The 14125-nt window shown below is 38.8% G+C and overlaps 1 protein-coding gene and 1 pseudogene across 1 annotated transcript in view; both read left to right on the forward strand.

Annotated features, from left to right (window-relative positions):
• The first annotated feature begins 9496 nt into the window (after positions 1 to 9496).
• The window catches only part of TEX15 (testis expressed 15, meiosis and synapsis associated), a 62947-nt gene continuing 58318 nt past the window's right edge, over positions 9497 to 14125 (forward strand). The window contains exon 1 of the mRNA XM_053578176.1: positions 9497 to 9635. Within this exon, the coding sequence (XP_053434151.1) occupies positions 9497 to 9635 (139 nt within the window). The remainder of the gene's footprint in view (positions 9636 to 14125) is intronic.
• Positions 10088 to 13530, forward strand: LOC128576413 (dnaJ homolog subfamily C member 8-like; annotated as a pseudogene).

Below are 14125 nucleotides of genomic sequence, written 5' to 3' on the forward strand. Positions count from 1 at the left end.
TGCTGTGAGCTGTGGTGCCACGGCACTCTACCCAGGGTGACAGCTTGAGGCTCTGTCTCAAAAAAAAAAAAAAAAAAAAAGAGAGATATTATCTATGTGTTACTTTTAGAAGTTGAATTGATTTATGATAGCAGTGGGTAGTAGTACAACATTTGCTCAGAAGACGGCCTTAAGGCTAGTGGCTCATGTCCCTAATCCTGGCATTCTGGGAAGACAAGGTGGGAAGATTGCTTGAGCTCAGGAGCATGAGACCAGCCTGAGCAAAGCAAGACCCTGTTTCTATTAAAAATAGAAAAAAATCAGCCAGGCATTACAGTGGGTACCTGTGTCATTCCAGCTACTGGGACAGGTGGGGCAGGAGGATTGCTTGAGCCCAGGAGTTGAGGTTGCTGTGAACTACTCTGAAGCCTTAGCACTTCACCTTAGGCAACAGAGTGAGATTCTGTCTCAAAAAAAAAAAAAAAAAAAATAGAGATGGTGTTAATCAAATGAATGCTAGGGTCCCCATGCTACAGGCAGGACAGTCAAAGAGAATAGCAGATGCATGGTTGTCATTCAAGGAGTGCAGTACCGTTTTGAAATGGTATCTGAAATTTCAGAACACTGTGGAAGTAGGAGGGCAATGGAGGTGTGAGTATGCAGCAGGAGCTCCTACAAGCCTGACAGTTGCACACATTTGTGATGAGTTTGAGACTCACAGTATGTGTGTGATGTGCACAAGGGAAGATCCGGGAGGCCTCACACAGCAGCAAGTCCTACTTTTTCTGCTACGATGTTGCAACAGTTTACATGCTTACCACAGAAGTCTACCAAATAGTATGCAGTAAGACAGGAGTTAGCAGAAGTATTTGATGCATTCTTAAAACAGCAAAGTGGAAAAGTTTTCATCCCAAGTTGTATTACATGCACTGAATGAAAACAACTCTGATGGAAGGTGCACTTCCACTGACACGTGAGCTTACCTTGATGGGAACCTTCTAGGACAATGGAGAGGACGGAGAGGTGCAGTTGAGTTTCCCCCACATACTCCTGACTTAACACCCCTCAATTTCTGCCTATGTGGACCTTAAACGATGTGATGTATCATAGAAAACTGGCCATGCTGGTGGTACTTCAAGAAGAAATGGAAACTGCGTGCACAGTGATACAAGTGGACACTTCGGTCAGTGTTGCTTAAGTAGTAGTTTTCTGTAATCAGAAGCATCTGGTCGCTGATGGTAACCACTTTGAGCACCTCTTATAATTGCAGAAGTCAGATATGACTTGTATTCGTCTTTTGTTAGCAGTATATTTTGAATATTACAATTTTAATACAGTTTTATCCTTTCTTAAAATGTGTATACTTTTTTGACACACTGTGTCAGCAGTGTGATGTTTGTGCAGGCGTGCAAAAAGACACCAGTGAGGGGCAGCGCCTGTGGCTCAGTGAGTAGGGCGCCGGCCCCATATGCTGAGGGTGGCGGGTTCAAACCCGGCCCCGGCCAAACTGCAACAAAAAAAAAATAGCCGGGCATTGTGGCGGGTGCCTGTAGTCCCAGCTGCTCGGGAGGCTGAGGCAAGAGAATCGCGGAACCTGACGAGTTAGAGGTTGCTGTGAGCCGTGTGACGCCACGGCACTCTACCCGAAGGCAGTACAGTGAGACTCTGCCTCTACAAAAAAAAAAAAAAAAAAAAGACACCAGTGAAAGAGCAGAGTATCCAGAATTCATGCGCATATAGAAAGTTGATTTGTATCAGAGGTGGCCTAACAGATAAATAGAAACAGGAAGCGTTGTTAAAATAAATGCTAGTGTAGTTGGATATTCACCTGAAAGAACTGAACCTTTATTTTTTACCTTAAACCAGCAGTTCTCAACCTGTGGGTCTCGACCCCTTTGAACAATGAAAATACATCCTGCATATCAGATATTTACAGTACGATTCACAACAGTAGCAAAATTATAGTTATGAAGTAGCAACAAAAATAATTTTATGGTTGGGGGGTCACCACAACATGAGGATTATTAAAGGGTCGCGGCATTAGGAGCATTAGGAAGGTTGAGAACCACTGCCTAGGCAAAATAAATTTTAGGCAGAGTAAACACTTAAAGGTGAAAGGCAAAACTATAACAATTTTAGAATAGCATATAAGGGATTATTTTTATGACCTTGGGGAGAATTGTTTCCTAAAAGTTGGTCAAAAGCAAACAGAAAACACAAAATACATGTATAAAGGAAAATACTCATAATAATTTTGACTACATTAAAATTAAACATTTCTGTTCAAAAAAATGAAAAGATAAGATTAAAAAGCAAAGGAGATTATTTGCAGCTACTATAGTTGGTCAAAAGATTGTATCTTACACAAATATATCTTATAAATACAGTATATAAACAATCTGATAGAAAAGTGATTTAAAAAAAGAAACTTTGACAGGGCCAGGCATGGTAGCTCACACCAATAATCTCAGCACTCGGGAGGCTGGGGTAGGGGATTGCTTGAGGCCAGAAACTTAAGACCAGCCTAGGCAACATACCAGGAGCCCACCCTACAAAAAAAATTAGGGTGTGAAGAAAATGCCAGGAAGGCTATGTTAACCAGTTTGATGAAAATGTTTCAAATTGTATACAAAACCAGTGCATGGTGCCCCATGATTGCATTAATGTATGCAGCTATGATTTAATAAAAAAAAGAAAAAAAATTAAGGTGTGGTGGTGCACACCTGTAGTCCTAGCTACTTGAGAGGGTGAGACAGGATGATCCTTTGAGCCCAGGACTTTGAGGTTGCAGTGAGCGATGGTGGCACCGTTGTACTCCAGCCTGGGTGACAGAGCAAGACCCTGTTTCAAAACAAAAATAAACCCCAAAAACTTGAACTGGTATTTCACAAATGTGAAACACAAATGACCTGTATACTCAGTAGATGATGAGTCTTATCAAATATTGGGAAAATACAAACCAGACTCTAGATATAATTTGCACCTATCAGCTTGGCAAAAAGTATGCTGACATCTAGCATTGGTAATAAGGTAATTGTCTGGGTTAGGTGGCTTGTGCCTGTAATTCCAGCACTGTGGGAATCTAAGGCAGGTGGATTGCTTGAGCTCAGGCATTCAAGATGAGCCTGAGCCAGGAGTGAGACCTTGTCTCTACTAAAAATAGAAAAATTCACCAGGTATGCTGGTGCATGCCTGTAGTCCCAACTGCTCAGGAGGCTAAGGCAAGGGGATCACTTGAGCCCAACAGTTGGAGGTTGCTGTGAGCTATGACACCATGGCATCTAGACTGGTGCAACAGAGTGAAACTCTCTCAAAAAACCAGGAATATGGAGAAACTCAAATTGTCATATGATCTCATAATGTGTAATAAAAGATTCAGAAATTAGACTACACAAAAAGTGCAGTTTTTCTAATGAGAAGATGCCATCAACAAAAGACAAAAATGTTGAAATACATACGACAGAAAAAACTAATTTCTCTGTATCAAGAATCCTTACAGATCATTAATTAAAAGACAATCTGTAGGAAAAAAATGGACAAAAATAAGAACAAATGATTCACAGAAAAACAAAGTTAACCTCACTGATAATTAAAGAAATGCAAATTAGAACCGTTAAGTTTCTGGTTTCATTTATCAAATTTGCAAAGATTAAGTTTGATTAAATATTAAAAATTTTTTGAAGAATTTTTTTCTTATAAGTAAAAATTCATTGAAACAGTAGTAAAGATCAGACAGAGAAAGGTGAGTGAGTGAGAGACCAAGGACGCATCACTTGAAGTAGCTGTACGTTCAGGATTGTGAAGTCATAGAAGTCTGGTGAAGGGTGTTATTCCAAGCACAGAGATTGGTCAAGAGGATCAAACAGCAAGAGTCCAAGTAAGTTGTGAGCCAGAAATGTACTAATGGAGTAAGAGACTGATGGGGAAATCACTGGTGACTTTAAAGCTTGCTGTTCAAGTAGAGCAACGGAGGTAAAAATTAAAACAGATTGAAGACAGAGAGGGAGGTGAGACAGGCAAGAGCAGGTGTGACTCTGGTAAAGTTTATTGCCAAATAAAACTGGGGTAAATAAAATAAAAAGGATACTAAAGAAGGGTATCCTTATTTTGTATTTGAATGGTCAACTTCGCGCCTGTTTAAATGCTATTGGGAAGAAGAGAAGCAAAGAGGGCAGGACTGAGGCGGTGGCCGGCAGAGGAGAGAGCCCTGGCACCAGGCACAAGACCTAGCTTTTATTTAGTACCAACTCTTTGATACTTAAGTTGCTTTATCTGTACCAGGGTTGGCAAACTTTTTCTGTAAGGGGCTGGAAGCTGCTAGATGGCAAATATTGTAATCTTTGTGGCCCATATTCTATGCCACCCTTACTCAACTATGATTTTATAACAGGAAAGCAGCCTTAGACAAAAGGTAACGAGTGGACTGGATGTGGCCGTGTTCCATTAAAACTTATTACAGACACTGAAATTTGAATTTCATACTATTATTTATGTGGCATGAAATATTCTTGATTTCTTTTCCTGTCACTTAAATGTGTAAAATCCATTTCTTAACCTTGTAGGCCCTACAAAAATAGGTAGTGAACTGGATTTGGACCATGGGCTATAGTTTGCCAACCTCTAATCTATAAAATGAAAAGTTGGACTAAAGTATATTTCACCTTTGCATTGTCTAGTCTCAACAGGAGTTCTTCACTTACTCTAATTAAGTATATGTGTATTTTATATATAATCTAATGTAACTTGATTTTTTACTAGAAGTAATCCTGTGTCTCAAATATTTAGAACTAAGAATTTGCTGAGCACAGTGGCTCATGCCTGTAATCCCAGAACTCTGAGAGGCTGAGACAGGTAGATTGCTTGAGCCAGAAGTTCGAGACCAGACTGAGCAAGAGTGAGACTGTCTCTAAAAAAATTATCAGGCGTTGTGATGAGTGCCTGTACTCTGACCTACTTGGGAGGCTGAGGCAAGAGAATCACTTGAGCCCAGGAGTTTGAGGTTGCTATGAGCTATGATACCGCAGCACTCTACCAGGGCAGCAAAGTGAGACTGTCTCAAAAGAAAAAAAAAAACAAACTTAGAATTTGTGTTTGTGACTAAAGTTCAGGAACATGTATTTGTTAGAAATTCTTTCTAGAGGCAAACAGAAGAAAGATGATTTTTGCCACATCTACATACCATTATTATAATATTTTTAAAAATATTTTTAAATAGACTTTAAAAACTAAAGTGCATTTTTGGATGAAGCCCAAAATTCAGTATTTAAATCAGGATTCAAATCAGTATTTCTTGGCATAAATAAAAGATAATTATAAAAGTAAGCAAAAACAGAATAAAGTTATTTCCCAGAAGATCTTGAAACTGATGCATTGTTTCTTTTTGTTAAAAAGGGATACTAATGAATTTTTAGAGATGTTAAAGGTGAATTAACAGGATGATGTATTTGAAAGTTTGAAAGAGGATTGACGCCTGTGGCTCAGCGGCTAGGGGTCCAGCCACACACACCGGAGCTGGTGGGTTTGAACCCAGCCCCGGCCTGCTAAACAACAATGACAACTACAACAACAAAATAGCCAGGTGTTGTGGTGGGTGCCTGTAGTCCCAGCTACTTAGGAGACTAAGGCAAGAGAATTACTTAAGCCCAAGAGTTTAAAGTTGCTGTGAGCTGTGACACTACCGCAGTCTACTGAGAGCAACATAGTGAGACTTTATCTCAAAAAAAAAAAAAGAAAAAAGAAAAAGTTTGAAAGATAACTGAAAAAAAAAATTCTAATGCTTTATTGATTGATCGATCTATTGAGACAAAGTCTTACTTTGTCATCCTTGGTAAAGTGCTGTGGCGTTATACCTCACAGCAACCTCGAACTCCTAGATTCAAGTGTTCCTCTCAGCCTCCCGAGTAGCTGGTACTGCAGGCGCCTGCCACAATCCTCCAGCTCTGACTTAGGCTTGTCTCAAACCTGTGAGCTCAGGCAGTCCACCCACCTCAGCCTCCCAAGTGCTGGGATTATAGGCATGAGCCACCACACCTGGCCTTTTGTCTGGTCTTTAAATGTATTGGCCTAAAGCTGTTCATAATATGTATATTCTTACAACCTATATTAATGGATGTTTTCTGGTTTAGTTCTTTGTGTTTTTTTGTTTTTTTGTTTTTTTTTTTGCAGTTTCTGGCTGGGGCTGGGTTTAAACCCACCACCTCTGGCATATGGGGCTGGCGCCCTACTCCTTTGAGCCACAGGTGCCACCCTGGTTTTGTTCTTTTTGCATATCAAGAACCTCCTGTGTGCATTACCCTTTGCATTAACTATTCCTGAAGTTTTTTTTTATCTTTTATTTTTTTTATTAAATCATATACACATAGATCATGTATACATTAATGCATTTATGGGATACAATGTGCTGATTTCATATAAAATTAGGAACGCTTACATTGCACTGGTTAATATATACCTCATCTAGTTTACTTAATTATATTGTTATCTTTTAAATAAGCACTTCCTTATTGATTATTTAGCTTTAACTCCAACAGGTCAGGTGAATGCCCTTATTTATAGCCCCAAATGGCATCAGGTGTATCCGCCTAGACATCTTTATGAGCTACTCACCTAACTTGGAATTTTCTCTCTGTTCTCCAATCATGTCTGATTTTTTAGCCAATTGAAAGACCAGTCCAAATCTCATCCCCTCTCTCCAGCCCCCTGTGGCTGTTCTGGCTCACTTAAGCCTCTCCATTCTTGTAGACCTACTGTTAGAATCTTCTTCTGCACAGGGTGAAAATCATGTTAGACTCTTCTCTCTCCTACTGTTGCCAAATCCTTTAGATTCTTTCTCAACTCTGTCTCTCAAATCTATCTCCATCTTTCTATTGCCACTCTCCCAGTTCAGACTGTAATTCGTCTTCACTTGTCTTAGACTGTTACAGCAAACCCCTAACAGGTCATCCTAGCTTCAGTCTTGCCCCTCCCTCCAGTTCATTCTCTGCTTCTAGAATTATTTCTTCAAGATCTGACCATTTCTCTCTCTCTCTCTCTCTCTCTCTCTCTCTCACTCTCACACACACACACTCCTTGAGGGCTCTTAATTTTATATAGATAAACATGGCTTTGAAGGTTTTCCATGATCTAAAGACAGACTATATTTTGATCATTCTTCCCAGAAGAATGGTAGACTGTTCACTGTTTCCCCAGAAATACACACATATTGCCCTTGCATGATCTGACCTCTTTTCTAGAATGCCTTTCTTTTCCATATTTGCCTTTAATCTTGCAGAGTTCTATTCAAATCTCACCTCCTCCACAACAAATTCTTGGAGTCTCTAGACCTGAATGAGCCCCTACCAGCCCTTTTCTTCTATTGCATTTTGCTTATTAATTTACTGTTGCCCCTAAGAGATAATTTCATTAGTATTGCTTTATCTGTAAGCCTCAGTTTAGAAGGGATGGACATTCATCTATCCTAAAGACCTCCACAGCATTTAGAACAGGGTCTTGTTCACAGTTCAATAGCAATGGTTCAGTAACTATCCAATTTACTTATTTTTCAATTAAATTATTCTTGGATTATTTTGTTTGTATAATTTATTTGCCCCAATGACACTATGAATTATATGTGTGCAAGAAATCTGCTTTGCACATCTTTTTTTTTTCTCTCTCTTTTTTTTTTTTATTGTTGGGGATTCTATTCCTGAAGTTTTTCTTTTTTTCCCTCTACTCTCTGTTGTCTAGAATAGCCCAGCCTCAGCATGAAACTTCAGGAGTCAAACGTCCTGATTTTATTTTTAAATTTATAAAAGTAAATAATATATACATATATAATGGATTAAGACTATTGTATATTATATATCTTGTAATATATAACATGCTTTATCATGCATGCATAAAAATAAATAATACAAATACAGTGGGTAAGGGTCTGTGATAACAAGTGTAGAGAAATGTATGAATTGGTTATAACTTTAACATGAATAAGTTGTTTGGGCTGAAGTTAAAGGGGTATTATTCCTACTTGAAAGGTTATCATTGAAAAACTTCTTGTAGTAGCTTTCTTAACGGAGGATATTGAATACTTTTGTGCCTTGATTATTCATCTTTCATCAATTGTAAACCTAACCTTTCTGAGGCAAAAGACTGTCCTAACTAAGCATTGAGGAATAAAATCTGTGAATTTCTCGAGTCTTACCTATGTTAGTAATGTCTACTACAGAAATATTTTATAGGAAACCATAGCAATGAAATCATCCAGCTTTCTTGAATATATAATTTAACTGTAGTTAAAGGCAATATTGAGAATTATCTCAGCATGTGGCTCTTCAAGTAAAGTATATTCAACTAATTGTTCTGTATCTTTATGTGCTGATACACACCATGAATATTTGAAAAGTTTCTGTAATATAAGTCATTATAAATAAATTGTTCTCCCTTCTTCCCTTTATTAAATTGCCAGGTGAACATGACAGTCTTGACAGCTTTCTTTGTAGCGGATACGTCTTAAGGGTATTCTTGTGAGAAGGCACAACCTTGCTAGTAGTCAGCATAACTGTATGGGAGAAAGGCTGGTTTTCTTCTTTTCTTTCATTTTCTATTCCAATCCATGTTTGGGAGATTACAAGATCACCTTTCATAAAGGGCAGAGAAAAAGACTGGGGGATAGAATCCTTTGTAAACTTTCTGTAGAATCTTATCCTTGGCGATCCTTCCGTAGAATTTTGTCATATTTTAATTTGGATTGTGATCTCATGTTTGAACTAAGCAGCTAGTAGATATTAGGAGGCTCATCAACTACATTATGAAATGGTTTGGAAAATTTCTACTTACATATATTTCTCTTGATACCCAGTTTGAGTTCTACTTAAGAGGTTGAGGTTCAGTGTTGTGTGAGTGGTTGAGGAGGTTGGGGAAAGAGAAAGGAGGAGAAAGCAGAAAGAAGGGGAGGGATTTTTTTTGATACCACTGATATAACATGTATTTGATGTCTTGAGCATTTGTAGTATTTTACTATGTGACAGTAGCAATGAGCAATTGACTGTTTTTAGAATAGTTATGGATTTGAGGTCAAAACTTCCTCCTAAAACCAGAGATTTAGACTTTATATCATTCTAGGCACAGACGGATATATGAAAAATGTTTTTGTTTAATGGAGTATTTGACAGGAATTGTACCAACTGTTTAAGAAAAATTGTTAATGTCTGTAAGTTTTTAAGCTTTTCAGGAAAACAGGCTTTTGGTTATCCAGTTATAATTACATGAATTACAAGAAAAAAGTCTGCTAAACAATAAATATTTTTAACATTATATAACAACCAAAGTTAATTTATTTTCTATTTTGTGTAACTTGGAAAATTTAGATGGAAACCTGTTGACAAGGTTATTGTTAACCTTGTTACAATATTGTAACCAAGAATCTATCTTTATTCCATTTCCCTTAAGAACTTTTAAATGATTTTACTGCCATTGCCTTTTATGTATTTATTGACCTACTTCTTAATAACTTTGGGTTGGTTTTTAGGCCACCAACAAAATGGAAGTGAAGGAGATTGCTAAACATAAGACACTATGGAAAATGACCTCAACCAGTGAGCCTTTGTTAATTACTGGTTCAGTAGCCAACCCTTTGAAGAAGTTCACCATTCCCAAGATCAGGAGGACAGCTGAGAAAGGTAATATCTCTATGGAAGATAAGATTTTTTTTAAACTATTACTGTATTCTTGATTCTACGCTATGTTCATCTCTCATGTTGAGTATATATAAAATCAGGTTAAGTCAGGTCTTCAGTTCTTCAAACACACATACTGCTTGTTCTGCTCTCACCCTCCTACAAAGTACACCTACAGTTCCTGAACACCGGCTCCAAAGGGGAGAAGGAAAAGACCAAATATGACCCTTGGACTCAGGGAATGACATAGCAGGCAAATCTCTGGATTTTCTTTTTGTTTTTTCCAGGTCTCAAACTGGATGCCTCCAACCCAGAAATGAACTGGCACACCCCCCTCCACCAAAAGCCCCCAGAAAAGCCTGTTCTCTCTTGCCAAAGGACTGAGAAAGAAGCAGCCTAGAAAGATAAAAACCTGTTTGATATTAAACATGCTGCTACCCTTTCCTGCTAGCGTGATGTCAAACAGTTTAAGGTGGGAAGCCTGGACTCTTCCCTCACCCAGCAGGGACAGGGTACCCTTTTCCTTCCCTTGGTGTCAGTGGTGACCAGATAGGGAGCTCACCACACAGCAATAATGTATTTCCGTCCTTTGCCATCCCCTGCTTCTGCAGTGTCAGTAGATTTCCAACCCCTACCCTGTGGTGATGAGTTGCCCCTTTTTATTAGGAGTGAACACAAAATAGAGATTTTAGACTTCAGCCACACCCAGCGGTAATAAGGCATCCTTCCCCTTTCACACAGTCTGTGGCAAATAAGTGAGGAACATGGGCTTCCATCCCTTCCCAGTGGTAAGGGCATCCCCTGAGAGTGTCAGCTGAGGCCCTGCACAGTAGTAAGGAGTCACACTTTTAGTGTGGTTCTCAGTGTATATAGAGTAAGTATTATATTAAGTTGTTATAAAGTGAGGATGTTACCATCATATTAGTATTATTTAGAGATAACACCTTTGCATTAATTTTGTAACTTCATGTGAATTTACACTTGTCTCAGAATTAAACATTTTGCAAATGTTCACATTAACTCCCAGAAAGGCAAGAAAATTAAATAGAAAATTGAACAGAAGAAACCCAATTAATTCACAGGCTTAAACCCTAGCATGTTATTACTTATAGTAAACATAAATAATCTAAATATACCAATTAAAAGGTAGAGATTAACAGACTGGATTTAAAAAAAATAACTATACCATTGACAGATTCCCTTCAGTGATGGTGATAAAGGTTGGTTGAATGTAAACATATGGCAAAAGATAGGCTATGCAAACAACCAAAATAAGTGACTATCTTAATATTGGATAAAATAGACATTAGAGCAGTGGGTCTCAACCTTCCTAATGTCTCATAATGCCGCGACCCTTTAATATAGTTCCTCATGTTGTGGTGACCCCCAACCATAAAATTATTTTCATTGCTACTCATAACTAATTTTGCTACTGTTATGAATTGTAAATATCTGATATGCAGGATGTCTTTTGTTACAAAGGAGTCACGACCCACAGGTTGAGAACCGCTGCATTAGAGGAAAGAAAATTCCCAGGAGCAAAGAAAAATACTACATAATGATGAAAGTTACTCTATCAAGAAGATAAAAGCAGTCCTAAATGTGTACATGCCAGAGAAGAGAGCTTCAAAATTCATGAAGCAAGAGCGATAGAACTAAAAGGAGAAAGAGAGAAACTCCGAATTAAAGTTAGACACTTTTTATTCCTCTTTCAACAGTGAATAGAACAACTAGGCAGAAAAAGACCAACTATTCAATTCAGCCAACAGGGTATAACTGACATTTATAGATTACTGTACCAAGCAATAGCAGAAGAAACCTTCCAAGCACCCTTCGAACACTGATCAAAATAGGTAATACCTTGGGCCATGAAACACATCTCAGAAAGAATCAAATCATATAAAATATGTTCTCTGACCACATGCAAAGTAGAAATTAATATGGGCGGCACCTGTGGCTCAAGGAGTAGGGCGCCGGTCCCATATATGCCGGAGGTGGTGGGTTCAAACCCAGCCCCGGCCAAAAAAAAAAAAAAAGAAAGTAGAAATTAATAACAGAAAAATAAGTAAATGTCCAAAGAGTGGGAAAGTAAATAGCACATTTCTAAACATTAATAGTATTTCAAGGGAATGAATACATAAACTAAATAAACGTGAAAATGCTGCAGTATCAAAATTTGAGGGGCATAGTTCAAACATTGCTAGTAAAACAGTTTATATCACTAAATACTTACATTTGAAAATAAGGGTTTCACATCAGAGGAACTACGAAACCACACACCAGTATCCAGTGATCATTGATGCAGATACCCAAATAAAAGCAAATTGAATTCAACATGTAAAATGAATTTTTACACTAACACCCAATAGTGAATATTCTCTTTCACTACTCTTACTCAACATAAGACTGGAAATTCTACCCAGCACACAAAGTCAAAGCAATTAATAGGCGTATAGACTGGAAAAGAAGAAATAACATTATCCCTATTTAAAGAGGATATTGAAAAATAAATAAAGAGGACATTGATAGTCTACATAGAAAATCCCAAGAAATTTACCAGAAAAAAGGGAGGAAAATCTACAACTAGTAAGTTCAGCAAGATCGCTGGATACATAGATCAAAATACCAGGCAAGGTGGCTCACACCTGTAATCCTAGCACTGTGGGAGGCCAAGGTGGGCAAATTGCCCAGCCTGAGCAAAAGCAAGACCCCATCTCTACTAAAAATAGAAAAACTAGCTAGGCATGCTGGCAGGCACCCAGCTACTTGGGAGGCTGAGACATGAGGATCGCTTGAGCCCAAGAGTTTGAGGTTGCTGTAAACCATGACTTTACAGCACTCTACTGAGGGTGACAAAGTGAGACTCTGTCTCAAAAAAGAAGTGGGCACCTGCGTAGAAAGGTCACGTGGCTGGCCAGGAAAATAGCAGCTTAGGGAGAGAGCAGGACTTGGGATGGCAGCAGAGACAGCACAGAGGAAGCATTTACAACCTTCGACAGCAGTGGTTCCCAACCTTCCTAATACCTTCTAATGTCATGATCCTTTAATACAGTTCCTCATGTTGTGGTGACCCCCAACCATAAAATTATTTTCATTGCTACTTCATAACTGTAACTTTGCTACTGTTATGAATTGTAATGTAAATATCTGATATGCAGCATGTATTTTCATTGCTACAGAGGGGTCTCAACACAGGTTGAGAACCGCTGTTCTACAGTGAGCTGAAACAAATAGAGAAGAGAGACTTGGTTCTAACATTGAAAAATCAGATTGAAAGATTGACCCGTCCTGGTTCCTCTTACTTCAATTTGAACCCAGTTGAGGTTCTTCAGATAGATCCTGAAGTCACAGATGAAGAAGTAAAGAGGTTTCAGCAGTTATCCATACTGGTGCATCTTGACAAAAATCAAGATGATGATGACAGAGCACAAAAGGCTTTTGAAGCTGTGGACAGAGTTTACAAAGTGCTGCTGGATCAGGAACAACAGAAGAGGCCCTAGGTGTAATTCAGGCAGGAAAAGAATACGTGACACACACTGTGAAATGGCGAATGAAAAAACAAGGAAGGAAGGAAAACCTATAGTTGTAGAGGAGGATGATCCTGAGTTGTTCAAACAAGTACTATGTAAACAGACCGCGAAACTCTTTGCTGAGCTGGAAATTGAAAGGAAAGAGAGAGAGAGAAGCCAAAGAGATGCACGAAAGGAAGTGACCAAGGGAAGAAGAGATTGAAGGTCAAGAAAAAGCCAGATGAGAAAGAATGGCAGAAAAATGTTGAGGAAAGTCAAGATGGTCATATGGACAGCTGGCGAAACTTTGAAGCAAATACAAAGGGAAAGAAAAGAAAAATCAAACCTTCCTGAGACCAAGGAAAGTAAAAATGGAGCAGCATGAATGACCTCCTAGGGTCACAACCCCAGAACCTTCCTCCAGCTGTCTCCCTTCCTGCTTTGAAGGACTTATTCTTTCCTCCCACTTCTACCCCAACATAGAGTAGTATTTGCTTTTTAGTCCATTTTGTTTATAATACAATTTATTTTTATTTTTATTTTTATTTTTTTGAGACAGAGCCTCAAGCTGTCGCCCTGGGTAGAGTGCTGTGGCATCACAGCTCACAGCAACCTCCAACTCCTGAGCTCAAGCGATTCTCCTGCCTCAGCCTCCCAAGTAGCTGGGACTACAGGCGCCCACCACAATGCCCGGCTATTTTTTGGTTGTAGCCATCTTTGTTGTTTGGCAGGCCTGGGCTGGATTTGAACCTGCCAGCTCAGGTGTATGTGGCTGGTGCCTTAGCCACTTGAGCCACAGGCACCGAGCCAATACAATTTAATATTGATCAGAGTAATTATTTTGTACACTGAAATGAGGGGCTTGGTTAAGAAAGACCTTTCCCTTCTTCTTGCCCTTAGAACAATCAGATTGGAAGATGCCACCATGAGTGCTGCCTTCTCTTCTCACAGCCAAAAACTTAATGTTTTGTACTTCACTGAATT

Source organism: Nycticebus coucang, chromosome 24 (assembly GCF_027406575.1).
Source record: "Nycticebus coucang isolate mNycCou1 chromosome 24, mNycCou1.pri, whole genome shotgun sequence".
Taxonomy (NCBI): domain Eukaryota; kingdom Metazoa; phylum Chordata; class Mammalia; order Primates; family Lorisidae; genus Nycticebus; species Nycticebus coucang.